The following is a 25,306-nucleotide window of genomic DNA, read 5'->3' on the forward strand; positions in this document are numbered from 1 at the left end:
TTGTCCGAAGGGCCGTCCTCTCTCACAATGCATGTGTGTTTCTCAGCCTGCCGTTGTAATAGAGCATTACAGGGAGCACCTTCGTTACTCCCAGTAAAACTCGTCCACCTCAAAATCGTCTGCACTCTGGTAACCAAACAACTTTTATCGGAATTGATACAAATGGATACAATTATTTAAAAATTGTTTTATATTTTTATCCCCTCTTCAGAGTAATTTTCTTCTTTGATTACTTACATTGCATCATGTTTTCTGTTTGCATGTAAACAGTTAAACCTGATAGGCTATGGTTGTCGGGGCGAAATCTGGTGACTGCAGGAATCGGCTTTTTTTTTCTTTAAGACATGGGTTGACGCTTAGGCTGGACTAAGTAATCCCATGTGAATGTAATCACTGCTTGCTGATTCCTGCTGTCACTTTCTTCAGGTAAACAAAAGGCCGGCTGAGAACCACACAGGCGCTGTCTGCTAGGGAGGATGTGCAGGTCAGTGACGCTTGGGGGGGAGACTGACTGTAATGGCCGGAGCTGCGACTAACAACTGTGTGAGAGCGATGATTATGTGATACTTTGTAGTCATTTCCTTTTTATGGTTATTTTTATACTTTACTTGAAAATGTGGTTCAACTAACTCCACTTGTAATGTGCCATGTATGCTTGCTTATGGATTGGGTTAGAAGGCCAAAATGTTGAGTATTGAAATATGTTCCGTTTCCTGGGGGGAGAGGGCTGGAGCGCTTCGATGAAATTCACGTATTTATCTGTCGTTGCAGGAGCTTTTTTGCTGAAATGAGCTTGTTTGTTAAGCAGCTGAAACGCAGTAAGTTTTTATCAATTTTCTGGGGTGGATTTGTCTGACAATCATTTTCCTACTGAGTCTCTAAGGCTGTCTTCACACGGGGGAGAAAATCGTGTGAGATTTGTGCGTTGTGACCCGTACAAACATGAACCCCATTTTTTTTAAATGGGGGTCATACACATGAGCAATGTTTTCCTGCATGGCGCTGCAATTCGGGAAGAATCGTGGCATGTTCTATCATGCTACCTGCTTTTGCGCGCAGCGCCCATTGTCAGTGTGACTGGCAGCAGCAGCGCACCACGGGCTAGGTGCACGCAATTTGATGTGAGATCTCCCATTTGAAAATTGTAGGAACTCCCCCCTCAAGTGGTGCGAGGCTGCTTTCACTTGAAAACTCCTCACTGCTTTCACATGGATGGCGAGTGCGATATGGGAGCGAGATTCACAGCCCCATATTGCACTCGCCCGTGTGAAGTTAACCTAAGGGGATTCATACAACTGATTTTTTAATGTCTGAATTTAAAACTGGCTGAACTAGGTCCCATCGAAAGCACCTACATGCATTTTGTCTTTTTCACACATCCATTGACTTCAATTGGAGTTTAAATAGTAAAAAGTAAAACGTAGCAGTTTTTCACTGACCAAAGTCGCATTTTCCCATGCGAATATAGCTTAGTTTGATTTCAAAATCCACATATGCTGCCACCTGCTGGTTTTTGGAAGAACTACATAACACTAAAGACGAGGTGGTGGCATCTGCTCATTTATTTCCTGTTGCTTATATGGTTCCAACACATTCCACATCACTTTAAGTAGTCAGATCAGTCCCTGCCCCAAGTGGAGCTCGCAGCCTTCTCTTAGGGTATGTTCACATATTGTGGAAATGCTTCAGAGAAATTTCACAGCCCTAGTTGACTTGTGGTGCAGATTTTAAATCCGCTGCATCTCCATTTATGCTGCAGATTTCCACCTTGCGTTTTACCACCCCAAATGAGAGGTAAAATCCGCATGTACCGAAAATAAGCCTTAGCTGCATTACATAAAAGAAAAGAATATAGGAATAGATTATCTAGCAGGCTCTGTCCAGAGCTCCGGCGCAGTTCCCGCAGTCCTCGTCCGCCCATACAGGACCACTTCCTGGTTACGGGATTTATAAATCCCGCCTCTACAAAGCAACGGCTGTGATTGGCTTAGCAGCACCCAAAGAACCAATCAATGCAGTGTTCAATTAACCAATTCATAAGTCTCTCCTCCACAATGCGATGGCTGTGATTGGTTTATCCAGTGCTGCATTGATTGGCTAAGCAGCTCCTGAAGAACCAATCACAGCCGTTGCTTTGTGGAGGCGGGATTTATGAATTGCATAACCAGGAAGTGATCATATAGAGATGGCTGAGGACTGCGGGAACCTTGCCAGACCTGTCAAGAGCAGCAGGAGGGACCTGAACAGAGCCTGCTGGGTAAGTAAAATAAGACCTAGTGCCTCTTTTGGGGCAAAAATTAATTTAAGACTGTGTCTTATTTTCAGGGAAATTTGGTAGCACGTGATGATGGTGTCGCACATCTGCACCAAAATCCACCATAGATTTCCTGCTGTGGAAATTCCGCAATGTGTGAATGTATCTTTGCGCCAGTTTACCGAACAGTATGTTGTGGGAGGGAACTGCAATCCCTAAAGGAATCCCCGAGAACATACAGGCGCATGCTACATGGCAATGTTGTCATTGGTTGCAGTTGAACTCATTGCTGCAAGGCAACGGTGTTAATCACTGAGCCAATATCCTTCCCGTGCATAAACCAATCGTGGAGGGGTTATTTTTTATTGGGGCGTCTAGTTTCTCTGCCCTCACCTCCCTACCCATCTGAAGTTGAGGGTAGTGGGGAGTAGAAGAGTACTAGTTTCATTGTTCTGTGCCATCTGTCTTCCAGCTATACACGCCCGAGAACATGGATCTAACAAAAGGTTGGCTGCGCAGTCGTGTGCTCTGTCTATCGTGCGGCAGTTGTATCACTTGAATGTTATTGAAGCATATTCTGGACAAACCAGAAAGAAGGAAGGGGAAGCGGTGAGTTTCTTCTGGTGAACCGTTGACTAACCTTTTTCTGGGCCTGTTACATTTTAGCCAAATCTACGCACACTTACAAAAATAAGGGACCAGCAAAAACACAACCTAGTGGCAGGTCCAGACATTATACATACATATCACAATTGTATCAAAAACATAAGTACTTACAAGCAAATTTGTCATGGTGCCATAATGATGAAATCTGCTGTACTAATACCACCCCACATACTTGGGCTTCACTAGCTGTCATTGTAAGTTCCCCAATAGTCACAGCAGGCCAAACTTAGTGAGCTCAGCATGAATTGGGCCTCATCTTTCTCAACAAGCAGTAACAGTGGGCAAAGCTTGGGTGTTGCCGATTTCCCCCCCACCCCTCTGGAGTGTATTATTTTAAAGTTGCCAAGTTGACTGTCTTCTGTCCATCCCTGGGATGGCATGTCGGCAGAAATATGTTGGCATCAGTGCAGACATACTAGATTTGTTGCATTACCTAGGAGTTGAAATATACTGTAGTGTATCTAGAAGAGGTGCACAAAAATGCAGTGTGACACGGGCCCCATTACAGATACATCGGGGCCCAGACGCTTCAGAATACACATCTGCATATAATGGTTTCCATTGTTTTGTAATGTTTTCTTATGCTGGTTCTATGATGAAGAGCTTTAACTTTCCATTTGAGAGGTTTTGTCCTTGTTTCCTTGTCCCGTACAGCTCGAGCCGTATGAAGTGAACCTCACCCCCGATGTGCAGAAGCAGGTGCTTAGTGTTGTTCAGGAGCTGAACATTGAGTTACCGTATGCAGTGAGTATTGGCTCATCCTGGCCGGAAGTGAATTGAATTACACTGATCGTTCCTGTTATATCTCTTATAAACACATTCATTTGGTTTGATAATCGTATTATTGCCTGTGCTTTCCGGCTTTTGTCTTTTTTTTTTTTTTTTTTTTCTGTACTGCTTTTTCTTTTTTTTTTTGCAAAATAATGACACCCCTGTCGTCTGGAGACTCTCCCAATACAATGCTGCACAGCAGTCATAGGCTTGTCAAAGGGTTATGTAATGTTTCTTCTGTATAATCCTGTTATCATTCGCAGCCCCAGGATCCTAGTCAGCCAGTGTCCCTTAATCTGGGAAAGTTGGTACATTTTGAGCCTTCTCAGCGGCAGAATTACTCTGGCGTGGTGCCCTGGTCCCCACCGCAGGAGAACTGGAACCCGTGGACCAGCAGCAACATCGATGAAGGTCCTCTTGCTTTTGTAAGTATTAAAGGGGAAGTGGTTTGTTTTCTGTAAAGTATTCCCGTTGGTCGATCATGTGACAACGGCTGGCAATGAGGAATAAAACTTTGGCACTGAGTTTGCCAACTTTTATTGCACAGAACATTGAAATGATGTATTAAATTATTAGAACCCTATTTTTTTATTGACTTTTTTTTTTTTACTTTTTAAGGCAACTCAAGAGCAGATCAGTGCAGACCTGAAGAACGAGCTTCTGTATCAGCTGGAAAACGATAAGGACTTACATTCGGTGAGTGACATTCTAGAAGGCTGTATGAGTTGTGACTTTTACTTTGGAGATGAGTAATTGAGGTGGATGTTATGTAATGAGTTCACAGTCTTACTTGCCTATTGGTTATCCCACAGATTCTTCAGGAGCGAGAATCCCTTCCAGTCAAAAACTTTGAGCATGACATCAAGGAGGCAATACACAACAACTCTGTTGTAATCATTCGCGGAGCTACCGGTTGTGGTAAAACCACGCAAGTCCCGCAGTACATCCTAGATGAGTTCATTCACAATGACCAAGCAGCCCAGTGCAACATTGTGGTGACTCAGGTAGGGCTATGATGGAATTTCATTCTGCATGTCCTAATTAGTCATGGCTGAAAGTTCACAGTGTTGTTCTTAGCCCCGTAGAATCAGTGCCGTGTCTGTGGCCGAGCGGGTTGCTTATGAAAGGGGAGAAGAGATTGGAAAAAGCTGTGGTTACAGCGTGCGGTTTGAGTCCATGTTGCCGCGACCCCATGCCAGTATCATGTTCTGCACAGTCGGTGAGAACTTGTTTGCAGCAGCCGTTTGTACTTTTCATGATTTATTAAGTATGTGAAGACTGATCGTTTCATCTGCACTTCACAGGCGTTCTCTTACGAAAACTGGAGGCTGGAATCAGAGGAATTAGTCATGTGATTGTGGATGAAATCCATGAGCGGGATATTAATGTGAGTTTCTCTACTGAGGTAGTAGTAGGTTGCTGTACACTGAGGGCTTGTCCATTTTGTCTGCTGTCTAATATAATGTAAACCATTCATCATAACTGTATTATCCAATATTCTAGCCTGATAAGACTGTAGTGATTAATTCTACCCATTGATCTATTAAGCCTGGTTTAGACACAATTAACACTCAAAAAATCTTTTGAGCGATAATCCTTGTCTGCTTTTTTTACAGCACAAGGTGATCGCGCAAACGTTGAGTGATCACCTTGCGCTCCGAGCGGGGGATGCAGAAGATAAGCGTGGCCACTTGTCTTCTGCATCTCCCGCTCGGCTGTATAACAGCCGGGTGCTCTGAGCAGGGAACAGCTGGATGCAGAAGGCAAGCAGCCCCGCTTGTCTTCTGCATCCAGCTGTTTTTTGCTCAGAGTGCCCCGCTGTTCTACAGTCGAGCGGGGGGATGAAGAACACAACTAGACAGCTGTGTTCTTCATACTCCACCTGTCTTCAGGGAGTAGGATACAGCTGAAACAATAGTATCAGCTGTATCCCGCTGTGAATTCCTGATAACTGATCGCTGATCTTTCAGCATGCTGAAAAACTGCACGGCTTAATGAAAACTGCACGATGTCAGTGCAGTTAGACACAACTATTATTGCTCAAAAGACGACTTTGAGTGATTTTTGAGCAAAAATCGTTGTCTAAATCAGCCTTTAAAGAGCCATTACAGCAAAAACATTTATCTAACCCTCCTGATTGCCCATGAATTGTTTGGTATTGGGTTCTGTCCCCATTAGGTGAATATAGATTGTGAGCCCCCATCTGTATGGTTTTGCTTGTTTCGTGCAGGTGTCATAGTTATTATGCAGGTTTGCGTGCCAATTAAAATTGAGTTTGTTGCCATTTTATTACACATTGTCCTATTCTCATCTTAATCTTTTTCTTCCAGACGGATTTCTTGCTGGTGGTGCTGCGGGATGTCATCCAAGCTTTCCCAGATATTCGAGTTATTCTTATGTCGGCCACTATAGATACCAGCATGTTCTGTGAATATTTCTTTAACTGCCCCATTATTGAGGTGTTTGGCCGGACGTTTCCTGTGCAAGGTTTGTTTCTTTTTCAGTCTCAAGATTGTGATCTAACTCAAGATCTTATAAGCTGGTTCAGGTTAAATGAATAGAACATATTCCGCTTCTATTTGTCTGTTTGCTTTGCATCTTTTCCTTCATATCTAGATACTTACACAAAGTTGTCATGCTTAGTTCACGTGGGGCACACAGTTTTAGTTTACTATAGGGAAACTTGGGAATCTTCCACCCCCCCTCCCCCTCCCACTTTTAACATTGTTTTTAATTTTGGGTGGAATAAGTGCATTACCACTAGACCTTGAATCTGATTATGTAGTGATTACATAATTACTACGAAGTTCACCAGCCTCACTCAGCAGTCCGCTGCAGCATTGGTCTATCACTGCAAACCCTTCCAGGAGGAGAAATTCACCTATTACTATCATTAATAATTCCGAAGCCTATACATTTGCATCTGGAGTGCAAACTATGCCCGGCAGCTCGTCCCAGTGATGCTCCCTCCTGTGCTGTTACACGGGAGCAAGTATCGCTGGCACCACTCACTTCAACTGGTGCAGCAGTTACTTGTCCCTGGATTTGAACATTAGAATGGCGGTGGTAGGGGAATATGGCTTCACTTATGTTGGTCAGCCATGATGAGCAGCTATTAGAAAAAATGTCCCTGGATAATCCCTTTTAACAATCTGCATAGAAACTAAATGGTGGTCACCTTTTAATTTTTTTCCCCCCAACTTTTGCGTTCTAGAGTACTTTTTGGAAGACTGCATTCAGATGACTCAGTTTAGACCACCTCCAATGGAAAAAAAGAAGAAAGACAAAGATGAGGAAGGAGGAGGAGAGGAAGATGATGTGAGTAGACGCCTTTTTATTATGCACTGTCCTCTTATGTAAATCTGAGCTTGTCAGAATTTCGATCACATGACCATCTAAAGGAAAAAAAGTTGGGAGTTTCAGATCGAAAAGAATAACTAACGAACGTAAGACTGGCCCACTAATATACTTGAAGGGGGAGCTACATAATAAATGAGAGGAATATCTTAGGATGATCATTTAATGTTAAATGTCTGCCACATCATAACAGCCCTTTCTTATATTGAAGCCATCTGAATTCAAAACCCCTGGTGATCAGAGGATGGTCAACAAGGAGTGTTACCTCTTTGGTCATATTTAGGCTTTTTTGGGTCGTGGTTTCACTTGTCCATCAAATGCCTAAGTTGTAATTCTGCGGTTTCCTCTCTTCCAAATGTTTACATACTAACACTTTCCACGTTCCTACAGACTAATTGCAATCTGATATGCGGTGACGGTTACGGCCCTGAGACTCGCCGCTCCATGTCACAGCTGACTGAAAAGGAAACTCCTATTGAACTTATTGAAGCTCTCTTGAAATATATTGAAACGCTAAATGTACCTGGTGCGGTGCTGGTGTTTTTACCGGGCTGGAACCTTATCTACGCCATGCAGAAGCATCTCGAGATGAACCCTCATTTCGGTAAGTCTTGCCAACCTTTGCATTGTAACGTATTCATTGTGACTGTGGGATTTTATTGGTTGCAGCGTTGGGGTCCTAAGTTTCAAATTGAACCGGTTTTTTTTTTCGTTTTTTTTTTTTTTAACTAACAGGCAGCCATAATTACCGCATTTTACCGCTGCATTCCCAGATACCGCGAGAGGAGCAAAGAAAGGTGTTTGACAATGTTCCAGATGGAATAATCAAGGTAGAAAAGGCAATTCTTGTAGAAGTTGTTATCCTCGATGGTACAGAATGTTCTGCTGTATTGAAGTGGTTGTTACCATTATTGCACATTGTAACAATTCTACCATAAATTGTTAAAATCAATGACTAGTAACGGTGCTGGACATGTGACCAGATGTGGGATATCTGTTAACGATCATTCATACTTGTTTGTTTTCAATCCCGCAGGTTATTCTGTCTACAAATATTGCAGAAACCAGTATCACTATAAATGATGTGGTTTATGTCATTGACTCCTGCAAGTAAGTGCGCATTAAGTCATCAACATTAGATTAACCTCTTAAGGACACGTGGTTTTTTTTGTTTTTTTTTTCCTTTTTTTTTTTTTTTTTATTCCTCTCCACTTTAACCCTTTGCAATCCAATTTTGGATTCAGGGTTTCCCAGAGGGCTTTCTCTTTCTGCCATTATACAACGGTACCATCTGCTGGCTAGAGCCAGTACTGTGGTATGTGACATGCTGGAGAGGCCCCCGACAACAGAGCGGCCAGTAGTCTACAGTAAAAATACTCTGCCGGACGTCTTCTGACATCGGAGCTGTACAGCCTTCAATCAGAATGTCTTTAGACGTCAGACAGTGGATTGGAAAGGGTTAAAGTAATCATAACTCCTTTTATTTATCCTTCAAAAAGGCTTGTTTTGTGCGGGACGAGTTGTATTTTTTTATGATACTATTTATTGTACCAAATGTATTGAAAATAAAATTCTAAGTGGCGTGAAATGAAGAACAATTCCGCCCTCCGTGGGGCTGTCTTGTTTCTACAATTTACATACTGCAGCAAAAATGACCTAACTTTTATTCTATAGGTCGGTACGATGACTAAATATGCAAAATTTATGTAGTATTTTTTTTTCTTCTTTTGCTGTACTACTTCTAAAATATAAAATATCTTGGGGGAAAATATTTTCTGTTGCCGTCTTCTGACAGCCATAGCTTTATTTTTCTGTCAGCTAAGTTGTGTGAGTATCCTTTTTTTTAAGAAACGTTCTGTAGTTTCTGTAGTTTGCCATTTTAGAATATATTTAACTGTTTTTTATTTTTTTTTCTTGGAGGCTGGTGACTAAAAAAGAACAATTCTAGCTTGTGTGTGTGTGTGTGTGTTTTTCTTTTTTTACGTTCACTGTGTAGGGTAAATTAATGTTACTTTGATAGATCAGACTTTTAGGGATGCAGCAATACCAGATATGTGTTGGTTTTTTAAAATTTTCCTATTATAAATATAAACATTATAAATATGGTGAACAACGCTTTTCTTCTTTTTTTTACATATTACTTTTTTTTTTTTTTTTTTTAATTATTACAAGTTCTTAAAACTTGGTCCCCATAGTGGATAAGAACTCGTGATGGTTTGATCGCTCCTGCAGAATGATGTAATACCATAGTTTTTATATTATACTGCAATCTCATCTCTGGGGGCTTTCAGAAGATTCCCAGCTGCCATGGAAACTGAACGGCACCCCACAATCTTATCATAGGAGGCTGTTTGGGATCACCGAACATCAACCGCAATCAAAAGTTGTGCTGATCGGAGGTGTTGCTGACACATTGTATGGGGCAGGATTGACCCCTTCCTCCCCCTTCTCCCTCCATACAAACCACAAACCTCTATGGCTTAAATGTACATCCTGGAGCATTAAGGGGTTAAAATGGTTGATTAGTGGTATGACTTGTACAAACCGCCTGTTAAAGGCACAGTAGGCCGATTTAACTGTTCAGCCTTACATAGGGACCATCCTCTTCTGCAAGCTTAATAACAAAAAGCACATTTTGTGAAGCGTCCAGCACGATTGGCTTTTTCAAGTGGTGAAACCTAGAAGAAACATCTTCTAATGGGATGAGTGTTGATTCTAAAGCTAGCCAGACACAAGAAGAAACTCAGCTGAACTCGCCTGTATTGATGCGATCAGCCAACAGTATTGTGTGTGTCCGTAGGCCTGTCAACTTCCCCCAATCGCCGATGATTTGGGGAGGAGGGAGGGGTCGGGTATGTTAGATGCCAACATGCCTGATCAGTTTTGTTCTTGTGGGAGATAATTTGCTGCCAGATGTACCTGGCAATGGCTTATACCTCCTTGCCCATCACGGGTCAATCTTTATGGTACAGTTGACAGAATTGGCTGCCTCTTGCATATGACTGCCTTAACATATGAGCGCGCATATTCAGCAGGTCTATAGCTTTTGTGATTAGTTATGTCTAATATTATAATGGTGGAGTGCTGGGACCCTTGTAGTTGGGTCTCAGATCACTCTCTCAGCAGTGAGGACCATGGATGAATTTACTTCTGTGGCAACTAAGGAAACTTAGCTGAGAGAGCCTGCATGACCACATCTCTGCCTGAAGATAGTAACTCGACGTTCGTTGGGCTCTGCTCCTGCGCCCCAACCACTGTGACATACTGATTTGTGGGGAAATGGCCTTTTTTATGTATATTTTTTTCATTTGCAGGCAAAAAGTGAAGTTATTTACATCCCACAACAACATGACAAATTATGCCACTGTCTGGGCTTCCAAAACCAATCTTGAGCAGAGGAAAGGAAGAGCCGGCCGTGTACGACCAGGCTTTTGTTTCCACTTGTGCAGCAGAGCGCGCTTTGAACGGTAAGAAGCTGGGTCTTGCATTAGTTTGGCATGGTCAGGCTTTTACTGCGCCAGTTGCTCTTTGGTGGGTTAGAGTAAAAGCAATAGATGTGCTTTGATGACCTACATTAATGTAGAATAACGTGTCTTCTAGCTTGGAGAGTCACCTTACGCCAGAAATATTCCGTACTCCTTTACACGAGGTAGCTCTGAGCATTAAACTTCTACGCTTGGGTGCCATTGGCCACTTTCTATCGAAGGCCATAGAGCCCCCTCCGCTGGATGCTGTCATAGAAGCTGAACACACACTGAGGGGTAAGTTACGTATTTCAGTATTTTCATGCTTGGAATGTACATTATAAATTCCGATTCACTTAAAGGTGGTTTTCCAGGAAAATGCTATTGACGACCTGTCCTTGGGATAGGTCATCAATAGTTGATCAGCCAGGGTCCACTGGTCTGGGACCCAAGGCGTTAAGCTGATCGGGCACCCGCTGTCATTGCTGCTACACACGGGTATATAGTGCAAACTGCTGCTCTGACCTCAGTGTATTGGCTGGTGATTGTATCTGCAGGCTAGGGTCTCATTAAAATCAATAGGAGCTGCACCTGCAGTTACAAGTGTCAGCCACTACATGGGTCAGAGCAGCAGCTTCCACTCCAGTGTGTTGTGACGCTGACACCGGGCGCCTGATGAACTGATCGGCCAAGTACTGAGCGGTAGACCCCAGCCGATAACTGTTGATGGATTATCCTGAGAATGTCATCAATAGTATTTCTCAGGAAACCACCTGTAATATAGCTTGGTGTTTATGATCTGTGTTAGCGATACTTACTGTAGTAATAGCCTGTGTATAGCTATATAGAGGGGGCTTAGGAATGCCCCTGCAGCTGTTGCGCCTAATAATTTGCAGTTCACACCTAAGGCTATAATAACATTAGTGTCAGAGATTACTACAAGTTTTAACTTCTCTCCTGATATATAAGATTATACTTAAAGGATTCTAAGCTGGTTTTTCAGCTGAACCTTCACAGAATATGGCATTAAATTAGTTGTATGGCTTTTCCTTTAGAGCTTGATGCTTTGGACGTAAATGATGAGTTGACTCCACTAGGAAGAATATTGGCTAAACTGCCTATTGAGCCGCGGCTGGGAAAAATGATGATCATGGGTTGCATCTTCTAGTGAGTACTTGAGAGATTCTGTGTTTAAAGTTGATGATAATTAAAATGCATTTTCTGGTCCGTGTCATTGGGGGACACAGAAGACCTTGAGTAGAGCAGCTGCCACGAAGAGGCGACACAAAGCAAAGAAAGTTATTCCCGTCTACCAGTTATACCCCTCCTTCAGGCGCTGAGATAAATCAGTTTTAGCTTGGTGTCCAAAGGTGGACTAATGATGGGACAGGAAGTCCCTCAGTAGTCTGTATGATTGCTCAGTAGTGATTAGTCATTTACTACGTTACTCCCTTCAATGGAGGAGTAATTGTAAGCTGTGCGATGCTTGATCGGTAGCGCACGGGTCCAGGCAGTCATGACAACTGTCCTTGGTCTGATTACCTCGTTCTTCTCTGGCACGGTTCACACTCCGGGGCAATGCTGCTCCTAAAGTTTCGGGCAGTTTCCACAAGTATCCTGCCTTCTAATTATCATTTTAGTTATTTTGTTCTTTAGTCATCAGACCTCCGTACTTCATCCTCTGCCATATGCCATTCGCACCATGCAGTGCCGGGTTTTATCCCATCACGCAGCCATCTTAGCCTTTGCATCCAACAGCAGGCAGATAGAGGGCCAGCATGACAAGAACAGCCTAGTCCAGACCGGCCGTCATGTTATTTTAGGACAGTAATTGCCTTCTCTTGGCAGTAACAAACTACAAACCGTACTTTTTGATGGTTACCTCTTCCCTTATAAAATTGCAAATATTTTCTAGATTATCGACAATTGATTCCTTCAGCCTTCATATCTTTATGTCCGACAAAGGGCAGCAAGCGTTACTTGCTATCCATGATGGAGCTGGCGCTTATTAGCACCAACTGGGAACAATAGGCTAATTTAATTATCTTTTTTCTTGCCCCTCCCCCTTGGGTACTGCTCTGGAACGTCCCAAGGTCTCTGTGTCCACCAATGATACGGACAAGAAAATAGGATTTCTCGTCCATCATTGGGGGACACAGCCAAGACCTTGGGTATAGCTACTGCTACTTGGAGGTGACACTAAGCAGAAAGTGTTAATTTCTCCTGCAGGCACCACGCTGATCAGTTTTTAGCTTAGCACCTGCAGGAGGCAGACATGTCTTAGTTAGGTCTTCAGGAAAAGACGTTGTGTGAACCGTAAAATCCCTTTCTTCTCATGTTCATTGGGGGGGGGGGGGGGGACAGCACCTACCCAGTTGTTTATTACTGGTGCTGATGTCTTATCTAAGGCGTTTGTCAATCCGGCCTGACTCTCTTCCAACAAACTATCGTTCTACTTAGCCTGTATGGCTCGACGTCCTTTGTTAGTCTGATCTCTACTACTGCTTACATACAAACTGATTTCGTTCAGTGCCTGCAGGAGGGGTATATTTGGTAGAAGGGACTAACTTTTTCTTTGCTTAGTGTCGCCTCATAGTGGCAGCAGCTATACCCAGTCTTCTGAGTCCCCCAATGAACATGACGAGAAAGGGACTTTACGGTAGGTAACAATTCCTATTATTAATGGATTTTCTTTCCTTTTATTGCAGTGTTGGGGATGCACTTTGCACAATTTCTGCTGCCACGTGTTTTCCAGAACCATTTATCAGTGAAGGTCGGAGGCTGCCATATATGCATAGGAACTTTGCTGGTAATCGGTTTTCTGATCATGTGGCTCTTTTGTCGGTATTTCAAGCCTGGGATGATGCGAGGTATGTTAGCTGGATTTATAAAAAAATACAAACAACTAACCATTCCGTTGTTGATGGGTCAGAATCTTCACCTCCTTTGTGGTCTCCTTTCCTGTTTAGAATGGGAGGAGAAGACTCGGAGATTAGATTTTGTGAGCACAAGCGTCTCAACATGGCAACTTTGCGTATGACCTGGGAAGCAAAAGTGCAGCTGAAGGACATCTTGATCAATGCAGGGTTTCCTGAAGGTAAGCCAGTCGGAGTTTAGCAGGTCACTGAGATCCTTCTTACAGATATATGAAACTAACTTTTGTATTGGACATTTTCCCTTTTTCTTTCTTTCAGAATGCTTAATGAATCAAGTTTTCAACAACACTGGTCCAGATAATAACCTCGATGTGGTCATCTCGCTCCTGGCATTTGGGGTTTACCCCAATGTCTGTTACCACAAGGAAAAACGAAAGATTCTTACAACTGAGGGCCGCAATGCGCTAATCCACAAATCCTCTGTTAACTGCCCCTTCAGCAGCCAAGACCTGAAGTATCCCTCCCCTTTCTTTGTTTTTGGTGAAAAGGTAAATCTAGTGAAGCTGCTGTAGAAACGTTCTGTAGCTTCAGTAAAGATAATGAGCCCAAATAATGATGTTACACTTCTCAGCATGCTGTACATTCCTTTCCTGACATCTGGCACAGCTCAGTTGTGTTTTCTTTCTGTTATGACATCATTGTCCTCTAGAAAGCAGATCTTCAAAAACATTAAAAGAAAAATTTTTTAAAAAGATTAAGCCTTTTCAGAAAGTCTAACCGCGAACGTTTTATAGCATATTGTTGGTCTTCATATAAAACTTTTCTTTGAATTGCACCATTGAATTCACTTGGAGTAGTCTGCTAGGCCCTGTGCACATGGTGTCATTCTGGACCATTTTAGCATGCTATTAAATGCCATGGAAATCTGCGCTCTATTTCTCTGCAAGCGGATTCCAAAATCCACTTCGCAGAGAAAAAACAAATGAGACCTTCCAGTTCTTGACATGGCTTCCACAGCATATTTACTCACATGAGGGGCTAATATCTGCATGCAGATCCATATGGAAATCTCAGGTATAACTGAGGCTCAGCCTTGGAGACCCGTATCCGAAACAGTTAACAGTACGAAAGAGTCCTTCTACCAGTTCATTGTCTCTTGACTTCAGCTGTCAAGTACCACAAACCTTGTTTTCAGGATCTCTTCTGGGTACAGCCCTGCTCTGTATAAACCACATTCGGCCAAGATTTTACTGGTAATATCTTCCTTTTGTTGACCCTGCTGGTGGGAGGGAGTTTATGCCGCATGGAACAATGTCCGAAGTGTTGCACATAATTCAGTGAAATCATGAATAGAGATGAGCGAGCGTACTTGCTTAGGCAAACTACTCGAGTACCTGCCCGCTTGTCTCAAAAGATTCGGGGGGCGGGGAGGAAAGGGGAAAGATCTCTCTCACTCTCTCCCCAACCCCCCCACCCCCGCAATCACTCCCGCAACTCGCCGCTCTCCCCTGCCGGCACCCGAATCTTTTGAGACGAGTGGGCAGGTACTCGCATAAGGCACTACTTCGCTCGAGTAGTTTGCCTTCGCGAGTACGCTCGCTCATCTGTAATCATGAACTGTTCAGGTACTCAAGGACAGGATTGGAGAATAATGCACTAATTGACCCAATTCAACCAAAGAATCTACATACCGTTATTTTAATCCTTTTATCCAGTCAACAGAGAGTGAAGGGCACTAAAGTAGTGCATTCATTCCCTTCTGTATTCAAAAACATGAATGTGATTCTAGTGCGACTATTGCCTAATATTATGTGTCACTTCAGTATTGGGCAATTGATGCCATTCAGCTACAACCATAGTTTTGTCTTTCTGAAAGTCATATGTAGAGATGCGGAGCTAAAAAATGTCAGCTGTTTTCAAAAGCCTGAGGTTAAGAAAGTTAAAGATGGAGTAACCAGTATTTCATCTACCAGTCTAACCTTGTGCTTGCGTATATTAAATGTTTTCAGATCCGTACAAGAGCAATTTCTGCTAAAGTGATGACCATGGTGAGTCCCTTACAGCTGCTGCTCTTCGCCTCCAAAAAAGTCATGTCAGACGGACAGCTCATTCTCTTGGATGATTGGTATGTGTATTGACATGTTTATTATGCCTTTTTTTCCTTGTGCCTGTGTGTAAGTTTGTGGAGGTGGTTCCATGGTCTGATTCGGCCAGATGTCCTGGCTCTCTCACTTATTTTCCCATATGTTGTACTGAAAAGCTGACAAACTCTTGTAATCCTCTTCCGTTGTAGTTTCTTATTATGTATAATAGAAAGTTTGTTTTTTATAATTTTCAGTGAGAAAATGTTATATTAATGCTTGGATATTTGATACTTTGTCCTAATTAGGAGGTTTAGATTTGCCACATTTATCCTGATTAGTGTATATGCTGCCTGGTAGGCTTTGAAAATAAATCAATAACGAACTTGATCTTCGTTTGGGGGTCGCAGGGATCTTATTTACCACAGCGAGCGGTTAACTATAGAATTGTCTACTCTGCAGGATAAAGCTGTCAATGGCCCACCAGGATGCCGCGGCTGTTACTGCGCTGAAATCTGCATTGGAGGCGCTTGTTGTAGAAGTTACCAAACAACCAGACATCTTGTCTCAACTGGATCCTGTCAATGAGAAACTGCTGAACGGGATTCGTTTATTATCTAAGCCATCCACATCCGGAATTAATCTCATGATTGGAAATGCCAGGTAAGCAACTGATATGCTCCATGTTACAGAACACAAAGCGGTCAGACTAGAGCCGTCAAAATGCAGTTTCTTAAAAGAATTGTGCAAGTTCAGAAAAACATGGCGGCTTTCTTCCAGAAACTGCACCATATGTTCATGGGTGGCATCTGGTTTTGCAGCTCAGCTCCTTTTGAAGTGACTTGGGGCTGAGCTGCAACACCAACACAACCTGTGGGCAGGCATGTCCATTTTTGGAAGAAAGACGTTTTTCTGAACCTGTCCAACTCTTTTTCTTTTTTTTTTTTTCCATTGTGCACATTTTTTAAAACCTGTTAATTGTGCAAGCTTATTCCTCTGTTGCCACTGCTGAAAACTGAACAAATGTCTGTGATCTTACAGGAAACATACCCAATGTTCATGAACTGGAAAAGCTTAAAACCATTTGTGACCTATCCTTAGAAGATTGGTGGGGGTCCGCCATTCAGGACACCCGGTGATGAGAAGCTTCTGTGGTCAGACAGAATCGCTACACCTCTGTCCGTAGTGCAGTGGACTGGTGTGGTATTGCAGCTCTCTCTCATTAAAGTGAAGGGGGGAGAGCTGCAAAACCAAACCAGGTCATTGCTCTATGCATGGCAATCTGAGCATACTGTCTGCAGCAACTTCTCATCAGCTGATTGGCCAGGCTCCTGAAAGGCAGACTCCCACTGATCTACTCTTAATGACCAATCCTAGGGATAGCTCATGAATAGTTTCAGTATGTACAGGCATTTGAAAAGGGAGTAGATTCGCCACGTTTCTGAAGAGGCGCTCACAAAGCAGAGTAGAACTTTGGTACTCTTAAATGTTTTAAGTGTTTTCAGTACAGCTCGCAGCCAAAGGTGCCATGGGGCAGTTGCTGGCTTCTAAAATAGTTTAAATTTTTTTAGTTTTTTTAACCCTGCAAAAGGCTTTCTTTAGCTGTATACTTTAGTGATCAACATAAATATAGAAAACAGACTGTGCAGAGATTCAGGACTGAGCATACTACAGTTATTACCAGCGACCTTCCCGATCTGAAACACTCAGAACTTAAGTTACTTTTACACAGAGCGAGCAATCGTTTACCTGAGCAAACCATGACAGTTTGCTCTTATTTTTATCACTGTTGCTCAGTTCACTGTAGTAGTGAATAACTAACAGACCTGTCCTTGTTGCCCATAGCAACCAATCACAGCACAGCTTTCCTTTATCAAGCTATGGTCATAATAAAGCTCCCCTGTGATTAGTTGTAGTTGTCACTAGGGGGATATGAGACAAAACGGCTGCCAGCAAACACAGAGCGTTTTGCGATGTTATCCCTACTGACTGTAGTTACAGGACCTGAAACTGAACGACCGAGTGAGGTGCTGATCTTTCTGCGAGAGTATACAAAGTGTAATTAAACCGATTGTGTCATGGAGTCATTAGAAGTGAGATGTGAGCTCAATAAGTGACGACTAAACAGAAGGATTGGCTGTGCAGGTGGTGAACTCTATCCTTGGCCTCCATGTTCCCCGGACCTTACGCCTGGTGATGATTTTTTTTTTCCTCTTCTGGAGGAGTGTTGGTCTACATGCTCCCCTTACCACCCACCATGATCCAGGAGTACACCTCACAGAAGCCATTGCATCAGTCAATCTTTTTCTGCTACAGCATGTATGGCATGAACTTCATTGCAGACTCTGTGTGTCGAGTGACAAAGGGGCTCACAGTGATCGCCTCCGATGTGGAAAACCTTTTTGATGTGTGACAAAACATTTTCAGTTTGTTTTCATTGATATCAAATGTATGTATTGCGAGTGTCATTAAGTGTGAGTTACGAGTGTTTTAAATCTGAAAATTCATGTGTAATAACCCGGTATAATGTGTTTATTTTGTACTTTGTATGCAGATTTGGAGATGGGCCTCGTCCACCTAAGATGGCTCGATTTGATGTTGGTTACCAAGGTAACAGAGGAGGTGGAGGCTACCGTGGTGGTTACAACTCAGGAGGTGGCTATGGAGGATCAGGCTATCGAGGATCCAGAGGTGGCGGCTACAGGGGTGGCAGCTACGGTGGAGGTTACCGTGGTGGCTACAGGGGCAGTAATCAAGGTGGTGGCGGCTACGGAGGTGGCGGCTACAGAGGTGGATACCAAGGACAAGGTGGTGGATTCAGAGGTGGATACCAAGGACAAGGTGGTGGAAACTATCAAGGCGGCGGCGGCGGTGGTGGTGGCGGCGGCTTCAGGGGCCAGGCACGTGGTGGATTCTAAAGAGTTTAGGATTTTTGTTGTAAACTTAATTTACCAGTGAGAGGTTCTCTGCATGTTGAAGGCGGCAGACAAGTCCTTCATACAAGTAGTGTTCAAAATTGTCTTTTTTTTTGTATTTTATGGTTTCACTGTAGCCAATAAAAAGATTGGCAAGTTAGCTTACTTTTTAATAAATTATCAATCTTATTAGTGTCTCTTATTTCAGAATACTTTATATTTTTTAACCCACTATATATGAAAGAAAATTCTTTGCATTAGGCAGATGGTAATCTACATCCAGTTGGAGACCTTTTATATCTAAACTAATATGCTGTGCAATTATATCGTTATATAAATTATATCATTTATATCATTACAGAAATTAGCTGCTGTTTAATTTTCCACTTAATCTGGTAGGCCACCCTTTAACTGGGCTTTTACTGTTGGGCTACATTCACATGAGTGCGAAACTCGCACGAACATGGTCTCCATTCTTTTTCATACACACGTGATTCTTTCTCCTCACAGCGCTGCTTTTTTTTTCTTCGTGTTCTTCTGTACGCATCACCCATTGTTTTCAGCGGAGCAGTCAAATACATTGCATGCCATGTGATGTGCACATGAGTGCAATGTCGTGTTTCCCATTGCTGATGCTTCAATGTGTGTGAATCGGGCACTATGAGGATCGCAATTTCCCAGAAGTGATGTGAAGCATTTTTGCATGAAAAACGCCTCGCATCTGTGGGTAAAACATACGGTGACAAGTGCAATGTGAAGGTAGCCATAACTCTTTTATTTATAGAACCTTTTAAAGATTATTTTACGTTTCTAATGTCCATAACATTTACTAAGTATTGAATAGAACTTCTTAAATAACATCTATAAGGATACAGTCACACATGGCAGCGTTGTTGCAGAAATGTCTCTAACTGTCCTATCTGAATAGGGGCTTATTGAAATCCATGTGCCTGCAGCCAAAACAATGCCATTCAGAGGAACAGATTTTCATTCATGGGAAATTCTGCAGCTTATCTGCTTCAGATAAATAAACCCTAAAGGTTTATTTACATGAGTGTATATCGGCCGGCTGATAATACGCTTTGATCTGAGCAGTTCCTTCCCTCACCGGCTCTCTGCCTCTCTCCTTCACTCCAGCGTTTACAATGGGAGTGGCAGGATGGGGCGGATCCAAGCTCCCGCTCACTCCAATTGCTGGCTGCGGGAAGGAGGTGGGAGCTTAGCTCCACCCCATCCCGCCCACTCCCATTGCAAACCGCTCGGAGAGGAGGAGAGAGGCAGAGACCTGGTGAGGGAGGGAGGGAGGGGGGGGGGGACTCCTCAGATGGAAGTGTATATTGGCCGGCCGTAGAAACGCCGGCCAATATATGCTCGTGTAAATAAGCCCTAAAACTAACAAACTACTTCTAGTGAAATGCCACATCAGTCACTTCTCGTCTGATATATAATATGCTAATAGCTGCCAATACCTTCATATTAATAAAATTAGGAACTTTGAATGCTCTAACTTTTACAATGTGGCTAGCTGACACAATTGACATGTGGCACTCAGCATTTATACCTGCATTGTATTTAATACTAGATCATGTAAACTGGTTGGTATAAAGTTTAAACTACAACAACCAGGAAATGTTTCATGGGAAGAAAACCTTTAACCCTTTCCAGTCCAATGTCGGGCCTGCCCCGACATCATAATTTCCCTCCACAGCTCCGATGTCGGGGCAGGCCTGACACTGCAGTGCAGGAGTGGATCTGCACCTGATCGTCAGACACATCGGGTGCAGATGCACTCCTGCACTGGTCCTCATCGAGGACCCCCGAGGAGAAGGCAGAAAGGGTTTTTAACCCTTTCTGCCTTCTCCTTTACACATTACATAGCGCTCAATAAGCGCTATGTAATGCATAGAGATTCCGGCCGGCGATTATGTGACCGCCAGCGTTACCTGACCCCCGGCGGTCACATGAACGCCGAGCCGGGAGCCTGCACTGTGGGAGGACCTGCTTACCTGACCGGCGTCTTGCACATTCTCCTTCTGTCTCCCGGCCCGGCGATCATGTGACCGCCAGGTGCCACCTGACCCCAGCAGTCACATGATCGCCGAGCCGGGAGGCAGAAGGAGAATGCGGAAGACGCCGGACAGGTAAGCAGGTCCCTCCCTGCACCCTCCTGAACTGTCAGTTCAGGAGGGTGCAGGGAAAATGCATTTTTTTTCTCACCCATTCTCCCCAGCTCCAATTTATTGGAGCTGGGGAGAATGGGTGAGAAAAAATAAATGTATTGGAAAGGGTTAAGACTAGCTTCTTTTAATTTCCATTCACAAAAATAATTGAAACAACTAATCCCTCAGGCCTCATGTCCACAGGAAAAATCAGGCCCGCCACGAATTCTCCATGGAGAATCCGTCGCAGGTCCCTAATGCCCCGCAGACATGAGGCATTAAATAAGAATAAACTCGCCTGCTGCTGCCGGATCTTCTTTCTTCGGCCCGGCGGATGTGCTCGGCACACTGGCTGTGCCGCGCGCATGCACCGGGCACATCCGCCGGGCCAAAGAAAGAAGATCTGGCCGCGAAGAAGGAAGATCAGGCCGCGAAGGAGGAAAGACCCGTACCGTCCGGAGCAGATGAGTTTAATTCAGGCGCGGATCCAGACGGCTTCAATAGAAGCCTGCGAGAGCCGTCCCCGTGGGAGACCCGCACTAAAATGGAGCATGTCTGGATTTTTTCCTGCACGCGGGACCCGCACCTGTAGAGAAAAATGACATCCGCAGGTATTTAACTACCTGCGGGTGTCTAATGCATCCCTATGGGGCACGGATCCGCGTGCGGGAAAAACGCTCCGGATTTTAATTCTTAATTTCCCCGTGGACATGAGGCCTTATGGAACAAACCAAAGTGGCAAAGATGAAATGCTTTACAACATTCCAAGAGACACGTTTGGATAAATAACTGAATGATTTGTAACAAACTGTTGTGTATCAAACGTAAACTCATGTTAAACTTTTTAAACTGTTAACTCCCTTCAGCATTCCACTATGTGCTTCTATGTCAAGACTGTTCCAACATTTCCCAGTGAGTTCTCTTCTAGTTTGTTACTGCCAACGTCCAGGCTGAGACTTTCTATAGCTGCTGTCAGCACGTCTTCTTCCTTCTTGTCTCCAGCACCTGCATCTTCCAGCGTATTAACCAATCTCCTCTCGGGCTGTACAATTGTAATACCATGCCCCTTGTTGTTGTATATGTGGTTATTAGTCAGCTTCACTACTGGTGCAGGAATGACCTTTTTCAGAAGAAATAATATTAAAAGATCTTGAAGCACAACTTTCTCTGATGTCCGCATATGATTTATACTGCCATAGCCCAGCGTCTGACAGCACGTTCTCATCTATGACAATACTTGCTGGAAAAGTAGGAACGTGCAGCAAATCTCTGAAAGTGGACTTGAGCTTTTAACATGAATTCCCATCATTTGAATACTACGTTTGTACTACTTGCTCACTTGAGTTGGTTGATCTCCAGCGTGTGGTCAATGGCAATCAGAGTAGACTTAGAGAGAAGCTGAACTCCATAATATATAATCAGGTTTATATGACTTTACGCAGGATTTTTAAGCAAAATTCCAACAGGACTCCCGATTACCTCTCCCACACCCAGCGATTAACAACCTTCACTGCGCACACTATGATTTCAGCCACTCAGCCTGTGTTGACTAGGTAATGCCACTTTCATACCGGTCACAGGCTCTGTTAGGAGTTTCTGTTGCACACTCAACTTTAAAGTGGAAAAACCTTGTAAGTTCTCTTTTATGTATACTGAGCAGACTAGATGGCATAAGTCATCTGACAGCTTCGCTTTAAGGTGGTCATGCATGCAAGAGGCCTTCTTCACTGATGTGAGCAATCTTGAGTGTGCACTATACCTCGAATGTCTATCTCACTACTGGGTGTAAGTACTACAGATACATGCGGTCCCGTAGCTGCAGACTAAGCTGCATTCAGAGGGCAGTATTCAGGTCATTATTTAACATCAGTAGTTGTAAGCTAAAAGCAGAAATGGAATCTATATGGAAACTTTTGGAACTCTTCTGTATTTTGGACCCATTCCTTGTAAAATGCTGAACAGACTGCTGCCATGTGACTTGTTTCCAAGGTAAACACATAGCTCCAAAAAGAAATTGTTCTATGTAGCCTGGATGGGATTGTGTTTTTATTTTGTTTGCCTGGTCGAATACTCCTATTCGACTTTACATTCTGGGAATTTGTAGAATACTGACATATCTTCTAATTTTCTTATAAGAACACACCAACTGTGAGGGGACCTATGGGTGTCTTGCAATCGCACTGCAGGGTGCTGATGAGTGACAAAGTGCCCCATTCCCCCTATGATCTACGTACATACTGCAGTTGCTATTGACTGGCGCATGTACGTGGTTAAACTGCTAGCATCTAAAGTTTCTCCGCTTCTGGCAGATTCTAAGAAATCTTGGTAACATCATCTGAGGATGCACAGTGTGATAAGACACCCTGATTTCAAGTCTAAAGCTCTAAGCATGCTTTAGACCAGCGTTTCCCAACTCCAGACCTCAGGGACCCCCAATAGGTCATGTTTATAGGCCTACAGTAAGAACGCCTGTGACAATGGCTGAGGCACCAACAATAATTACATTACCTGTGCAATCTTGAGGAAATCCTGAGATGAGACTTCTATCCCTTGTCTGGATAACGCTGAGGCCGATTCTTGACACCCTTCCAGTTGTTAGGTCTACCTAGTGAGTTATGCACTCTCTTACTATGCAGTGCACCAACCACACTAAGTAGCCTTTCTATAGAAGGAGTTAGTTGTCTATTACAATAATAAGTAATCCGGAAGCCTGTACATTTCCCCATATTCAGCTTCAGCACTTCTACAAGCTTTAGTCACACTTTTCACCTTTATAATTGCCATCGTCCGCAGTGTGGAAAGTGTCAATGCACTACATTTCTCCTTGCCAAGGTGTAACAAAAAAAAACCCCATACATGCAATGGCCATTCATGCCTCAGCCAACCCCATCCTTCACCTTCCTCTTCTAGGAGCTGTGCTGGCTGAATGGAAACAGAACAAACACTAGGAGTATCCTGACGCTCGTTCTTCTCTGGCGCTGTTCATCTGCCAAGGGAACTATGTCTCTCTAAGGACATCTAGTCATTACCTTCTATAGTTACAGAAAGATTCCATGAGTATCCTGCCTTGGGATCATTATCTATGTTCTTCTCTGTACCCTTCAGATACCAGACCGATGTAGTCCCTTAACCACAAACTGCCCCAATGGCCAACCGAGCATAAATATAAAAAAAAAAACCTGCTTCAGCCATGTGAGCGGCATCCAGTGTACTGTGGCAAACTTAGTCCCAAGTTACAGCTCTCCTGTCAGACATGCATCCGGAGGGCATCAGCTGTCAATCACAGAGCAGCCCATAGCGTGGGTCCAGCTATTCTGGAGAGGGCCAAGATGGAATTTTTTTCCCACTATTGGTTCACCCATGCTCGCAGTTTGCCTTTTTGGCGAGTCGCAACACAGAGAACACACAATATTTTCCTCTTTTGCCTTTTAGCCTGTTCTTTAACCCCTTTTACTCCAGCTCCTACACAAAACAGTCGTCTTTGGCAAGCATGGCTCTGACTGTACCTACTGCCAGCTAGTCTGTCCATATCTGTTTACAGCAGGGTGTACCTTTTCAAGGACAAGGGCAGCACCCTCCCTCATTATTACCATCCTACTAAATTTGCATGTGCTTTCTTCAGTATCTGCAAATTCTTCTGCCTTCCTAGTGCTGAGGATGCTTGCCAGCCATCATTATCTCTATGTCCTACCAAAATCATCACTTACTAGCACCCACTAGAAACAACACACTGACCACACCAACTTTTTTTTCTTCTTTGTCCCACCCTCTTGGGTACTGATTTGGAACATCCAAAGGTCTCCTGTGTCCCCCAATGGCATAGACCTAAAAACAGGATTTTTGTTATTTACCATAAAACCCTTTTATCATCATAAACGTAAATTAGGGGACATAGCACCCGTCCAGGCGTTTACTCTTTGCTAGCACTGGTGGCATTTCTTAAATGTTTTCCCTCAATCAGGCATATTTTTTACCTAGAAATATTGTTTTCCGTGTATGGTCTGTATTGCTTGACTGCATGCGTTTAATTTCTCCTCTCCTACTGCTTATGTACAAACTGATTTAGCTCAGTGCATGTAGGAGGGGTATAGCTGGCAGGAGGGACTAACTCTTTCTTCACTTAGTGCTAACCTCCTAGTAGCAGAAGCTATACCCAAGGTCTACTGTGTCCCCCCAATGAATGTGACAAGAAAGAGATTTTACAGTAACGAAAAACAGGATTTTGGGTTTAACTTACTGTAAAATCTCTTTCGCATCATGTTCATTGGGGGACACAGCAAGACCTTGAGTATAGCTTCTGCTACTAGGAGGCGACGTTAAGCATAAAAAAGTGTTAACTCCTCCTACTAGCTATACCCTTCCTGCAGGTATCCAGCTAGTTCAGTTTGTATGCAAGCAGTAGGAGCAGCCAGTAGGATAAGGCAACAATAGTTAATAACAATGCTCAAGAACTGTAACCCATTCAACCATCATGTGGGACTGCACTGAGGACACTCCAAAGAAGAGGAGTACATGTTACAGTCCTAATACCAGACTGGGTAGGTGCTGTGTTCCCCAATGAACGTGACGAGAAAGTGATTTTACGGTAAGTTATACCAAAAATCCTGTTTTCTCGTCCATATCATTGGGGGGCACAGCAAGACCTTGAGACGTTCCAGAGTAGTACCCAAGGGGGTGGGAAAATATAAGAAGCCGCATGTATAACAAAGCGTAATCAGCTCTTAAACTGCGACTAGCGTTAACGGCAGCCAGCATGCTCAGAG

General features: G+C 43.5%; 2 protein-coding genes across 3 annotated transcripts in view; one reads left to right on the top strand and one right to left on the bottom strand.

The window, feature by feature from the left end:
* Positions 1 to 18,573, top strand: part of DHX9 (DExH-box helicase 9) — a 35,593-nt gene extending 17,020 nt beyond the window's left edge. Inside the window, exons 2-24 of one of the 2 annotated variants that reach the window (XM_066597447.1) lie at positions 427 to 484; positions 772 to 818; positions 2,727 to 2,863; positions 3,575 to 3,664; positions 3,955 to 4,116; positions 4,310 to 4,387; positions 4,504 to 4,695; positions 4,769 to 4,910; positions 4,996 to 5,078; positions 6,022 to 6,178; positions 6,906 to 7,009; positions 7,439 to 7,652; positions 7,784 to 7,878; positions 8,085 to 8,158; positions 10,363 to 10,515; positions 10,649 to 10,809; positions 11,568 to 11,679; positions 13,221 to 13,382; positions 13,482 to 13,609; positions 13,707 to 13,936; positions 15,398 to 15,513; positions 15,932 to 16,132; positions 18,024 to 18,573. In XM_066597447.1, coding sequence (XP_066453544.1) covers positions 477 to 484; positions 772 to 818; positions 2,727 to 2,863; positions 3,575 to 3,664; positions 3,955 to 4,116; positions 4,310 to 4,387; positions 4,504 to 4,695; positions 4,769 to 4,910; positions 4,996 to 5,078; positions 6,022 to 6,178; positions 6,906 to 7,009; positions 7,439 to 7,652; positions 7,784 to 7,878; positions 8,085 to 8,158; positions 10,363 to 10,515; positions 10,649 to 10,809; positions 11,568 to 11,679; positions 13,221 to 13,382; positions 13,482 to 13,609; positions 13,707 to 13,936; positions 15,398 to 15,513; positions 15,932 to 16,132; positions 18,024 to 18,387 — 3,210 coding nt within the window. In that variant the 5' untranslated portion in view covers positions 427 to 476 and the 3' untranslated portion in view covers positions 18,388 to 18,573. The remainder of the gene's footprint in view (positions 1 to 426; positions 485 to 771; positions 819 to 2,726; positions 2,864 to 3,574; positions 3,665 to 3,954; positions 4,117 to 4,309; positions 4,388 to 4,503; positions 4,696 to 4,768; positions 4,911 to 4,995; positions 5,079 to 6,021; positions 6,179 to 6,905; positions 7,010 to 7,438; positions 7,653 to 7,783; positions 7,879 to 8,084; positions 8,159 to 10,362; positions 10,516 to 10,648; positions 10,810 to 11,567; positions 11,680 to 13,220; positions 13,383 to 13,481; positions 13,610 to 13,706; positions 13,937 to 15,397; positions 15,514 to 15,931; positions 16,133 to 18,023) is intronic. The other variant, XM_066597446.1, reaches the window with a different exon arrangement.
* Positions 18,574 to 21,176: 2,603 nt separating this feature from the next.
* The window catches only part of SHCBP1L (SHC binding and spindle associated 1 like), a 42,641-nt gene continuing 38,511 nt past the window's right edge, over positions 21,177 to 25,306 (bottom strand). Inside the window, exon 10 of the mRNA XM_066595007.1 lies at positions 21,177 to 21,663. Coding sequence (XP_066451104.1) covers positions 21,427 to 21,663 — 237 coding nt within the window. The 3' untranslated portion in view covers positions 21,177 to 21,426. The remainder of the gene's footprint in view (positions 21,664 to 25,306) is intronic.

Source organism: Eleutherodactylus coqui, chromosome 3, assembly GCF_035609145.1.
Source record: "Eleutherodactylus coqui strain aEleCoq1 chromosome 3, aEleCoq1.hap1, whole genome shotgun sequence".
Classification (NCBI taxonomy): Eukaryota; Metazoa; Chordata; class Amphibia; order Anura; family Eleutherodactylidae; genus Eleutherodactylus; species Eleutherodactylus coqui.